We start from the raw sequence: 13,282 nt of genomic DNA, 5'->3' as shown, positions 1-13,282 counted from the left end.
AAAGATAAAAGTTCTCCACAATTCTTCCCAATTTTAGTATTTTTAATATACCTTTTATATATATTTTTTTAATCTTTTATATTTTAATTTGAAGCAACATGAAAGAGAGTAAGTAAGAGATGAACCATTGAGAGAAAAGAGGTGTGATATCCTTGGCCATAGAAGCATCAGCCTCTAGGGATTTTCATTCACTTCTGAAGAGAGGAAAAGAGATGGCTTGGAGTTTACATTTTTAAATTTTCTTACAGATTTTAAGAGAGGTGAATGAAACCCAAGCTTCCAAATATACAATTACATTGTGTACATTTTGTATACAATTACAAAATGATTATCTAAACCATGAAGTAGAAGCCGGGAGAGTCCAGTTAGCTGTTTTATGCCAGGCTAACCCTTTTCCTTACCGTTATCCTCAGTTTGAGCGTGGAAATAGGTACTCGAAATCTTCAGGAGTCACTTCCTTTGGTCTGTGTCTTTGTTTGGTCAAAACTCTCAATATCGGAGTAAGAAACAGTAGATGTTTTGCTCCTTTTGTTCAATTTCTTTGTCCCTTTAAATAACTTCAGGGTCTGGGGTTCTAGGAAATAGACCTGTGAAGCCATCTATAGAAATGAACTGAAACCACGCAGATAATGGATTTGACTCATGGTCCCAGTATTGCTGATGGATGGACACTGCTTTATCTGTGGATTATTATCTGCTTTCTCACCTTGGGACCAGTCATCAGGACCCTTTTGTGAGGTGACTAGTTGGGGCACAGGAATAGGGAGAAACTAACTGGAAAGTCAGGAACTGAACCTGGCTCTTGACTTAATTAGCAGCCGACTGTGGTCGAACAGGACAGAGCAGAGGAGGGCACTGAGGCGCTGGTGACGAATCCTCTCTGTGGTCAGACTTTCACTGTATCATTATACCAGAGTCCACTGCACAGCTACCACTTAGGTCAAGAAACGAGGCCAGTGAGTAAAACTCAAGTTTAAAGTTCACAACTTTATTTGGTGTGAACCAAACCAAACCAAACAAACAAACAAAACAAAAATCTCCAACTATATAGAAGGTTCAGTCAATCAACAGTTCGTGTCTATCTGGCCCATAAAAACCATCAGCCTTTTTAAGGCACTGTGTGTTGGCACAGTAAGGCAGACTCTGCCTTTGATGTGCTTACAGTCTGGCAGATAAGACAACACATAAAAGAGTGAAAAGAGATGGAATTTGAACAAAATGTTACCTGAGCTTAGAGGAGTGAGCCATTTATTTTGCCAAACAGGATCAGGAAAAGCTTCCCAAAGAAAGTAATATAGAACTTGAAGGACGGATAGAATTTTGGCAGATGAGTCAGGGGGGTGGGGTGTATAAATTCTTAGGAGAGGGAATAAGCCAAGGCATGGGGTTTAAAAATCCACAGGATGTTTGGGTTATACCCAGCGATCCACCTGCGGGCAGAGGTAAGCCATCCACATTTGAAACAGGGAAGTGACAGGATCAGAGATGTAGTTTTGGAAGCTAAAACGTAGGTAACCACGCTGGTGGGCTGTACAAAGAAAGACTTAGAGTAGGAAGAGAGATTAGATACAGATTTAAGAAAGCCTAGAGGAGAAATGACACTAGCACATCCAAGGAAACATTGCCTGGCATGTCACAGGTGCTCAATGAGTTCAGTAAGTGCACGAGTGGGTATTAAAAGCAAGGAGGGTTAAAATTCTCCATGATAAAAGGGGCCAAACCACATAACCTTAGGAAATTGCACTGTCTTCTCTGGGTGTCTTTAAAAATAAGCTGATTGCTCTTCTGTTGGAAGGTATGGTTCTGCCTTGAACATCTTCCATAATTACCCCAAGACTAAATTCCTCAGTTTCATGATTCCAAAAATGTTTAAAGAAAAGTAATGTTTTGCCTGGGTTCTTTGCCACTAATGTTTTACACACATGTTCATTAGTACTGTTGTAAATATGTCTCTGTTGATTGATCATATTCCTATCATTATTCCTTTAAGAGGAGAACCTCAGACAACTGAAGTCAATTAGGTCCACAGAAAGACTATATAAAATTCCATAATCAGTTTTGTTTTCTGCTGTTTCCCACCCTTAGTACAGAGGGGCACACAGTATATATGTGATGGTGCCTTAGATCACAGAGGTCAAATGCATTATTGAATTTCTTTAATATACTTCTCTTTTTGATTCCAAGAAAGGCTATTTCATCGAATTTGTTGCAGTAGAGGGCTTTAGCTTCTAAATTATATAACATACTTGGGAATTTTAGAGTCTGAGTAGCCCATTCATGCTTTCTGGTTTACTATCCTAGGATGTTTTCCCAGGGATAATAATTGATCTTATCATTGCTTAGCTATCCAAGTTAACATAGCTGTAAATATGTCATTTTTACTTCAGGCTATTGAGGAAAGGCTGATGGAATTGTCAGGCTTAGGTAGCCAAATGACATCTTTTAATGACTGTAGATGTCATCTTAACTAGGTGAAAAGCATGTAGCATCGCGCAGGCTCCATAATTTGGTGTTTCAGGCAGCCGTTTAGATTGCATTGCACTATGATTTTTCAGAACATGATATGTAACGAACTCAGCAGGTAAGATCGTCTTGCTCTTTGGGGTGTGTCAAGTGAAATAGTTCTTCTTCCTTTTATTTCTTGGTTCTTCACTTCTGATGAAGAGTATTGGGCATTTTTTGTTTGTTTGTTTGCGGTACGCGGGCCTCTCACTGTTGTGGCCTCTCCCGTTGCGGAGCACAGGCTCCGGACGCGCAGGCTCAGTGGCCATGGCCCACGGGCCCAGCCGCTCCGCAGCATGTGGGATCCTCCCGGACCGGGGCACGAACCCATGTCCCCTGCATCGGCAGGCGGACTTTCAACCACTGAGCCACCAGGGAAGCCCCATTTTTTTTTTTTTTGCAGCTTCTCTTCCAGTGTGCCCTAACTATCCACCTTCTCCAGAGTAGGTGCTCCTCACATGGGGTCCCTGAGCTCCCTAGAGGCAGATTCTTAAAGAAATGTGTGACTCAAAATAAGTCAGAAGCTGGTATTCTAAGGAGCATCTTTTTCTCACCCAACACAAATTCCTTAAAGACCTGCACTGAGATGATAAATAGCGTGGAAAAGCAGCCACTAGTATGGGGTTTTACCTTGCAGTCTCCCATGTTCTGTGCCCTCTGCCCCCGGCATTGTTTGGCAGCTCCCTTCGCGCTGTACGTCAGCAAATGGAGACTCTGATGTTCCCTGTGACTGTCTCTCATGGACGACAGTTTACACTGTTCAGGACCCACATCACAGAACTCATACATTTTAATTCAGCAGAACTCATTATTTCTGACTACTAATTTATTTCCTAATGCTGTGGTTTAAGAAATGAAAACCCTTTCTGTACTGAAAGTGAAGTAAGAGGGAACCCTGAATTTCAACAGTCAGTTCTAATTTCATTTCACTGGGACAGTTTCAGAGTACTTATTTTACATGTTGTGTGTGTACGGTTTTGCAGTTTGATTGTCTGTCTGTCTGTTTTATTTTTCTATTGTATATTTATTTCAAGGAGTAAACCCCAGGATCAGCAGACTTACTACTGCCACTGCTGAGACCTCAGCCAATATCAGTTGGGAATATGAGGGACCAGAGCATGTGAACGTTTCTGTTGAATATGGTGTAGCTGGCAGTAAGAAATGACTTTGTTACCCGGTTTTTAATTTGGGGGCTGCATTTGAGGAGATTGAGAACATTTTCAGGATGTACTGTGGATCATCTTGGAAAATAACTTGACCTAAATAAATGGATCAGATGTATCTGAAAAAATCAGAGCGAACCATCAACCTATATATTTTATACGTAACTAGAAATCTCTTTGGTTCATGTTATTAAATACAAGGGACATAGTAAGTTCCATTGCATATGTTATTTTCAGGTTGTGGTACCTAAAACTGTTCTTTACCCACGACTCGTAAACAAGAGTAATAATGAATAATTATATTCCAGTGTTTAATGGATTCCCAAGTCAGGTGCTCTACTACATCCTCACCACATCTACTAGGAGATGGCGCAGCTTTAGTTTTCAGCAGTTTATGAGAACCCAGTGCCCCCTCCTTAATGAAGTGTGCTCTGCACGTAATGAGCTGGGTGGCCAGTGAATGTTTGTGACAAAATGTTGAATATAGTCCAACTTTCTGTTTAGGCCTTTATCATGCAAATAAATATTAAAAATAACAAAAACTATGGGTTTAGAAAAACCAATACTTGGGAAAGTTTGAATCTATAACTTGGATAAATTTTAAGGTATTTAAGTTTACTGAAAGATTCATCTTGTGAACCTTAAAGAACAATCCTTTCCATAGTTCGATCCAGCTATTTAATGTATAACAGTTCTTTTTAGAAATATCATTAGAGAAACTCAGTAAGTTCACAAGGCAAGGTTGAGATCAAGAAGCTTCCTTTGTATCAAAAACATTTAACCCAATGGGAATATATGCAATTAAAATGCAATCTGATATCCAGTCGATTTTTCTTTGAGGACGTTTTCATGTAGTCCTTCATTTTCACTGATTTATTTGACATGACTCAACTTATAATCATCGCAAATGATAAACTGAAGCACCCTAGATTTTGTCTTTAGCTTTTAAAGTGTATTTTCCTTTCTGGAAGCATTAAGTCACTTCTGTTCCCTTAAAATATTCAAATGTGCTGTTTTTGCAAAATTTCCATAGGCAAAGAAGAATGGAGGAAAGAAACTGTAAATGGTTCTCGGAGCTTCTTTGGGTTATAGGGTCTAATGCCAGGAACAGCATACCAAATTCAAGTTGGTGCTGACGGGGACTCTGGCTTTGTGGGTTCAGAGGGTATGTTTGAGACAGGCCCAGGTGAGGCACACACCACGCCCGTTCTGGCTCCCAGTCAGAGGTGAAGCCACCCACCGCTCCAGCTGGAGGCGGGAGTGCTGGTGGAGCTGTGTTTTGGGTAGGGATGTCAACTGTGCGGCCCAGTTGGGTGGGGAGTTGGGTTCTTAATTGTCTTTGGCTCTTTATATCAAATGAATTCCAGAATTGAGCACGTCATCTTCTAATCACACGATTGCCAAAACCATTACAAAAGCAGAGGGAAATACGATTCTTAACCTACATGATTTGGGTGATTCAATTTTTCACATCATTTACATATCTAAACTTTCCCTCGGAGTTAGGACGGAATTTTTGAAACGCTTTAGAGCTGAAAGAACTCATTGATAAAGTCACAATTTTTTATGCCAGAATGGACTGTAATCCAGCAGAACCCTGCAGTTTGGGTTAGACAACTGATGCAAAGAACGTTAAACTGGTATAGAGCAAGAAATTGTTCAATGCATGTATTTCATTATCGTACCGTATTTGACTGCCTGTATATATTTTACTTGTGTGAACATTATCACAGCACACAAGGACATTACAGTCTCTAAAATAAAGAAAAAAGTTTCTAAAATAAAGAAAAATGTTTTTGTAAGATGCAAGAATATTCCTATTTACTCATAAGATGGAAAACAATCCACACTTGCTTCAATTTTAAGAAGGGTTGTGTGGTGTGAGTCCATTTTGTGATTCATAAAACCGTGTTATCTTCAGTCACTTCATGCATTCTTGGGGGCATGTTGAATTTCCTGTAGAGCCTTTAGGCAAAAATGTATTTTTTTGTGTCTTTCCTTACCCAAGCATTATGATTTTTAATATCATTTCTTCTAATTTAGGAAAGATACAAACATGAGTGGTTTTTTAAAACAGAAAGAAACCAAAGGTAATAGTCAATAACTTATTAAATAAAGGTAATATTAAAATACCTTATAAAAATATTCATGTGCTAAAATCATGATGCTCAAGGAAAAAAATTTTTTTCCTTTTTTTTTTGATTTTCATATCCACTTGCGTACAGAGTTCTAGGAAAATACTGTTTTAAACTTAAAAGAGGAATATCCATTCACAGCTAGTGTGATGAGGTGTTTGTTAGTATCGAGAGATTTTAATTTCAAAATACTAAAAACTCAAGTAGATATTCTGCCCATATTTACAGCTAGAATGCTAATAATAACAGCCCTAGCATTTATTCAGAGCTAATCTGTACTAGGTGAATGGTTTTCTTGGCTTTTCTCATTTGGTCCTTACAACAATCCTTTGAAGGAGACAGTGTTGTTACCCACTCACACCTCACGTCAACGACCAGTAATGAGAGGTAGAGGGCCTACCCTGTCACCCAGCTAGAACGCAGAGAGCTCAGCCTTTCGACACTGAGGAGAGGCTCTCACTACACCCCCTGTTCAGGGCCACAGAGGCCCACATCCCAAGGGGAACAGGTTGTCTCAAAAATGACCACTCTGTTCAGCACTTGGGTTATCTTTCCAGCACCCTTCATGGCCCCAGTGTACTCCCCACCTTGCAGATCTAGCTAGAATTGGATTCCACCCACAAAATCAAGTTGTGGCATATTTTTTTGGTCCTCTTCTAGCACAGAGGGCAAACCCTTTAGAAAAACATTTTGTCTTCGGTGTTACTATACCTAAAGTAACAGCTGCAGCTGGCAAGTAAGTTCAAGATGAACAACAATCATGGGTGGGCCATTCTTGTGTGCCAGCGAAGGAGAAATAGGACAAGGCCACAACCACTTCTTGTCACCTTTGACTTGAGAGAATAAATATCCGTTAAACCCTAGTGACTTTAGTTAACATATTACCTCCAGGAGCAAGTACTGTTAATCCAACTTCCTTGTGCTTCCGGTTTCCATGTCTGTCCTGTAAGGATGAACTCCAGGGCGACAGTACTGTCTTCCGCTGCTCTCGCTTTTCGCTCCTCCAGCTGGGTTTTGAGGTGTGAATGCCAGTACTTGGCGTGGAAACATACCATCCTGGCTGATTTTTTAACTCTTTGCGTGAATGAGCTCCTTCTCTCTCTGAGTTCTGTGTATTTCAGGAACCTAGACTGGACTTTCATCTGTGCTTATTTTATGAATCTTCTTAGCATGACACCGTCTCTGCCTTTGACAGTCTGGATTTTTAAGGTCTATTTCTTAATTTCTTTTCCTATGGCACACACTGGAAAACAAAGAAGACTAGAGGCGGTGTCCTGGTGTCATGCTTCTCACCCACACTTTTGTTAAGACCCCACCTCCTCTTCTTGCTTACTCCCCTCCTTCCCTCAATCATTGTGTCTCTTCTCTCCTTTCAAAAAAGATTTAGAGCAGATTTGCTTTCACTGGGCCCAACAGTTGGGGTGTTTTTTTTAGTGGATTGTGTTTTTTTGGTCAACTGCCTCCAAACTTTGGCCAAGGTCATTGTTTTCCCTTTCTAAACATTTCTAACTACTTTAACAGGACACTTTTATACATAATGAGTTCTTCAAAATAACCATTTATCTCACTCTTTTTCTTCCATGTTTTTAAATTTTTTTTTAGTTTTTATTTTATATTGGAGTATAGTTGTTTAACAATGTTGTGTTAGTTTCAGGTGTACAGCAAAGTGATTCAATTATACATACATTCATTCTTTTTTAGATTCTTTTCCCATTTAGGTTATCCCAGAATACTGAGCGGAGTTCCCTGTGATATACAGTAGGCCCTTGTTGGTTATCTATTTTAAATATAGTAGTGGGTGTATGTCAATCCCAATCTCCCAATTTATCCCTCTCCCCACCTTTCCCCTTCGGTAACCTGAACTTTGTTTTCTAAGTCTGTGAGTCTGTTGTCTTCTGTGTTCTGTTATTCTAAGTACTCAAGGACATTTTCCTCAGAGACCTACTCCCACACAGCACAGGTTAAACATGAGACAACGAGCAATGTGATGGAGGAGATGGTTGTTAAGACTAACTTCTAGGAAACAAAGTCAATTTCATGCCCCTGGCTTCTTTTCTGTTTTCAGATTCTTTATATTTGTCTATTTGTTTAATGTGTTGCTCTGTGGCTTATTCAAGTAATACATGAATATAATTTTACTGTAAAAGATTTTTTTTTTTTTTTTTTTTGCGGTACACGGGCCTCTTACTGCTGTGGCCTCTCCCGTTGCGGAGCACAGGCTCTGGACGCGCAGGCTCAGCGGCCATGGCTCACGGGCCCAGCCGCTCTGCGGCATGTGGGATCTTCCCGGACCGGGGCACGAACCCGTATCCCCTGCATCGGCAGGTGGACCCCCAACCACTGAGCCACCAGGGAAGCCCTGTAAAAGTTTTAAATAAAGGGATAATCCTCTGTCGCTTTCCTACCCAATCCTACTATATTACCCACCCATTGAAACTCAGATTCAAGAAGAGAAAGCCTCACAGGCTTCGTTATGTATGTGTGTGTGTGTGAGATGCACAGTGGTGGCCATGACTTGGGTTTGTATATGTATCTCTAGTTAAGATGATTTTGGAATGTCCTGGGAACACTTGGAGCCTCTTACGGTCATTCTGGGCTTCAGATCCCTTTTTATATGGATGGGAAATCAATAGAAGCTATTTTCACTTACATAATTTTTGTTTTATATCAACTTCTGGTGCGTTTGTGTGTGTGTGTGTATACGTGTGTGAGCATGCATATACGTGCACCTCTTAACATACTGTGTCTGCCCAATCTTAAATAAATGGGATAGTGACGTATTTGAAACTTTTTTCTTTAGACATGGGGCAAAAATTCAAAGTCAACTTGGATGTTCCTTTATCAGCTGTCAAGAAACATTTCTACTTTGTGCATAGTTGCATAGCTGCAGACTGCCAGCCGGCAGTTCAATTTTGACAGTTACCATGTCTGTAAAGACAGTGTCTATGCTAATACTTGAGGATCTTATTGCCATTTGCCCTTATCAGTTGCATTCAATTAGATGAAAAATGTAAATGTAGATACTATTTATTAAAGGGCTGTAAATCATTAAGCATATTAAAAACAAGGACTCTGTAACTTCAATCAAATGCTCCATAGACTTACACCAGTTGATTTTTGGTTCAGTTTCAAAGAAAATGTACATATCAGAGACCATGTGTGAATTGACAGAACTGTGTTCCCAAAGAGTATGTACTGATGGACTTTTAAAATATTTCGAAGGTAGAAAGTCCCTACAACATTTTATTCTCTGTAAAGACTTCTGCAGAGTTGATGCCTGGACATCAGTGCATTGTAGCAGTAGCGCATAATGGCTGGTACCATGTTCTTTGGAGTCCGCAGTCTTGGGTGAAGCTCCAACTCTCAGGCAAGGTGTTTACCCATTCTGAGCATGGGTTTATTCCTCATGCCTACCTCACAGGATTTTTGTGAAGACTGAGATTTTGCCCTCATCACAGTGCCTAGTATAGAATAAGTTTCAACATGCTAGCTCTCATTATCATTGTTTTCATCTTCATCCCGATGATGGTTATGGTACGTGTATGGTAGGGGAGCCCTGCCCATCCTCATGTTTCAGTTGTATCTAATGATGATACAACTCAAAACCCTGATAACCAATGAGACACAAGGGGCTATTGGGGAAAGCCTACTGGCAATTTGGTTTATATTCCAGAGAATGTATTTCCACTTCTCATTTTATTTCTTCAACACACATCCACATATTTTTCACATTTCTCTTCGCACTTGATTTTAAGCATTTCATTTTTCTCCCGATCCTTTGGGTGGAGAAAAAAGGCAACGAGGCGCTATTTTTGCAGCATAGAGCAGAACCTGGGATAGGTGTCGCCATGCTTCCTTCTGCATCCAGCAATCACATACATCTAACCCAACCATGTTAAATGGATTCAGAAGAAATTGAATCAAAAAAGAATGATACAGGCATTCTTCTGAATTAAAAAAAAAGAAAACCTTTTACCTTGATTATGGTCAAAAGAGAAAAAAATCAAGACCTTTTTAAAAAAGATTCATACCAGTGTTTTCAACAAATTCTCATGGGCTTGTCTGAATAGCCATTGATGCTGCACTTTGTCCCATTTGATTGACACTTTTGAATAATGCTGGTAATGCTAATTATTCTGTGTTTTTCTTAGGAGATTTGCATACTATGATTGGTTGAATAAGGGGCTTCACATTATTTGACTCAAAACAGAGTAGAGGAAGACTTAAAGTACACGTATACATGTGAATGAGTATTTTCTTTCTAAACTGGCCACTTATTCCGATAATGATGCCACTGATCAAGATACATCTCAGAGTCTTTTGATTGGATTCTGAACGGTACTGAATATTGCTTACTGATCCTTTGAGGGTAAATAGGATTTTTCAGAAATTTCCCCACATCTTTCAGAACCAACTCTTATAAATGAGATGAATAACAAATGACATGAAAAACAAATCTAAGTAATATTTTGGGTGCAAGTCGAGACGTTATAGAAAATAATAAGGTTGGTTATCTTATGTGGACAGGTTTCATGTGTGGAAAGTTTCCTTTTTAAACAGAAGGTTTCCAACACATTTGGAAAAGTTGCAACATCATTGCAATGATATTTTAGCCTCCCAGAGTGGTTCCTTTGAAAGAAAAATACTCAACTAGATGTATACATTCTGTTCTGTTTAAAATGGTTTTCTATTCTTATCATTGTACTTAATGTACAATTTATCCCAAAAACAATAAAAATTTTAATTGGTTTGGGACTGTGTTTCTGTTGAAAATATATAGTGAAAATAACTATGAGGACAGTGCTCAGCAGGGTTTGTTATCATTGAATGGTGTTAGCAGTCGGATTTCTCTATTTGAATTGTTTTAATTATTGAAGATTTTTCAGAGTTAAGTATTTATGTAACTCCTGATTGATAACTGACAGATTCCAAGGCGGGGCCACATGTAAAATATAGAAAAGCTTATGTACTATGGCAGGTTTTTTTTACTACAAGTGACTACAACAGTTGTCACCGCTCCCTTAACCCATTCACACTGACGCCATTGATTTGTTTTCCAGCGATGGCAAGCCGGCAGGTGGATATAGCGACTCAGGGCTGGTTCATTGGTCTAATGTGTGCTGTCGCTCTCCTGATCTTAATTTTGCTGATTGTTTGCTTCATCAGAAGAAACAAAGGTGGTAAATATCCAGGTAAGAAAGAAAGACTGAAATTGCTGTATAATGCTGCATGATGATCCATTAAACTAAAAAGAAATCATGAGAGTAATCACAGAGATTGCAATAAGTGTATCCTCCCAAGAGCCATACATTTGGACTTTCTGTTCAAACAGTTTTTGATCCCGTTGTATGTAATGGAAGACTCAACCTTGCCAAGGATCAGAAGACACTTGGGGGAGCAGATGAATCAGTCCTCTGACGTTCTTAGTGACTCTGCTTCCTTAGGCTTTACATGAGTCATAGGTGCTGAAATAGCACCTAAAACCAACAGGCAGAGGGAGAAGGTACCTCAAGTTTTCCAGGGGAAGTGATGCATGAACTGGATCTTGGTATCATGATGTGTACTGTTGCTTTCCCTATATGGTTAATGTTTTGTTCAATTTAGTGGATCCAGTGAATTTCTATTTTCTTTACCTGGCCATTTCCCCTCCAGTGGCAGAGAAAAAAATCTACAAAAAATTAGATTTACAAAAACGATTTGTAACCATGAATATAGTTAATAGATAGATTGGTAAAATAAAGGGAAATCTTAGAAGCTTCAGACTTATTCCTTTAGCAGGTGAGTAAGAGACTTGTGCCGAAATGCTTTTTTTTTTTTTTTCTGCGGTATGCGGGCCTCTCACTGTTGTGGCCTCTCCGGTTGCGGAGCACAGGCTCCGGACGCGCAGGCTCAGCAGCCATGGCTCACGGGCCCAGCCGCTCCGCGGCATATGGGATCTTCCCGGACCGGGACACGAACCCATGTCCCCTGCATCGGCAGGCGGACTCTCAACCACTGCGCCACCAGGGAAGCCCCCAAAATGCTTTTTATGTGAAGTCAACTTTGTATGTCAATTAGTTGTTCATTCTACAAATTTACCTCCAAGAGACTAGAACATCAAAATATATGCATAGGGGGTTCCCTGGTTGCATAGTGGTTAGGATTCCGGGCTTTCACTGCCGTGGCCCGGGTTCAATCCCTGGTCAGGGAACTAAGATCTGCAAGCCACATGGCAAGTAAATAAATAAATAGCCACATGATACATCTGGTTGTATAACTTTATGGTGTATAGAATTATTTCCCACTGCTGTATATCTCATAGAGTGCACTCCTAAAAACGTTGAATAAGGAAAGACAGGATCAATAGATAATAATGTCATTTTGGAATTTTTTTTTAGTTAAAGAAAAGGAAGATGCCCATGCGGATCCTGAAATCCAACCTATGAAGGAAGATGACGGCACTTTTGGAGAATACAGGTGAGCCCCTGCTTCTCAGCCACCCTTCATCCTCCCTGCCTTGAACAGACACCACACTCAGTCTCCTTAGAATGGGATTCAGCCAGGAATGCACTCTGCCTGGGATTTCCTATTTATCTCAAAAATTAGTTTAGAAACACTTGCATGTCTAAATGTTTACACACCCCGCACAGTTAAAATAATCTCACTTTCATTAAAAAATAAATTTCCATCTTAGTGGTAGGTTTGGAGATGGAATATCTTCCACTCTGTCCTATTTTCCAGAGACCCTTGCTGTAACTGATCAACATAGAAAAGCTGGTGTGTGATAATAAGAGTTCAAACAACAATAAAGACCCTACAAACCTGCATTGTAAAGCAAACAAACTATCCTTGTCATTCTCTAAGCAGTGCTTTTGTAAAATTTATGTCACTTTTTCATCTTGGATTTGAAGCCTTTTTTCCAAAACAGGTACCTGTACCCCCTCCTATTAATCATGAAATGATGACCAGGTTGTTTTAGAAGCCGTTAATTATTAAGAAATATCACAGCCCTGGAGGCAGGGTATTAACTCACAGGATTTTGCTAAAACATTCCTGGCTTGGCTCTGTCTTTAAGGACAAATTTAATGTAACCTGTGTGCTAAATACTTTTTTTAAAAAAAAAAGGAAGAAAGAAACTGTTTAAACAAAGATATTCTTGCCTAGGGGGTATAGGTCTTTTTAAAGAGAGATAAGTGGTTACTTTAGATATGTTCAAAAACAAAAACAAAAGATATATTTATTCATTTAAAAGATTGGGATTTTGGTGTTCCAAAAGAATACATCTATTAATCAATGCCTTTGCACAGTGTTCTTTCTTTCTATAAGCCTCTTGTTTATATAAAGGATAATCTTTTAAATATGCGCTGAGCCGGTACTGAGGCTTTTGTTCATATCCATTATTCAGTGATCAACTTGTAAAATAAACCCTAATGATATTCATTATATCCAAAGAAATGCATAATCAAAACAAGAGCAGAAATGAATGAAATTGATGACAGATGC

General features: G+C 39.4%; 1 protein-coding gene across 1 annotated transcript in view; it reads left to right on the top strand.

Moving 5' to 3' along the window:
- The window catches only part of NRCAM (neuronal cell adhesion molecule), a 262,211-nt gene that overhangs the window by 231,094 nt on the left and 17,835 nt on the right, over positions 1-13,282 (top strand). Inside the window, exons 25-26 of the mRNA XM_089917830.1 lie at positions 10,861-10,992; positions 12,178-12,256. Coding sequence (XP_089773956.1) covers positions 10,861-10,992; positions 12,178-12,256 — 211 coding nt within the window. The remainder of the gene's footprint in view (positions 1-10,860; positions 10,993-12,177; positions 12,257-13,282) is intronic.

This window comes from Delphinapterus leucas, chromosome 9, assembly GCF_059928025.1.
Source record: "Delphinapterus leucas isolate spDelLeu-1000000601 "Yukka" chromosome 9, BTC_Dleu_Yukka2, whole genome shotgun sequence".
NCBI classification, from domain to species: Eukaryota; Metazoa; Chordata; class Mammalia; order Artiodactyla; family Monodontidae; genus Delphinapterus; species Delphinapterus leucas.
Note: the sequence above shows the minus strand (reverse complement) of the source record. Positions and strands in the feature narration are given on the sequence as shown.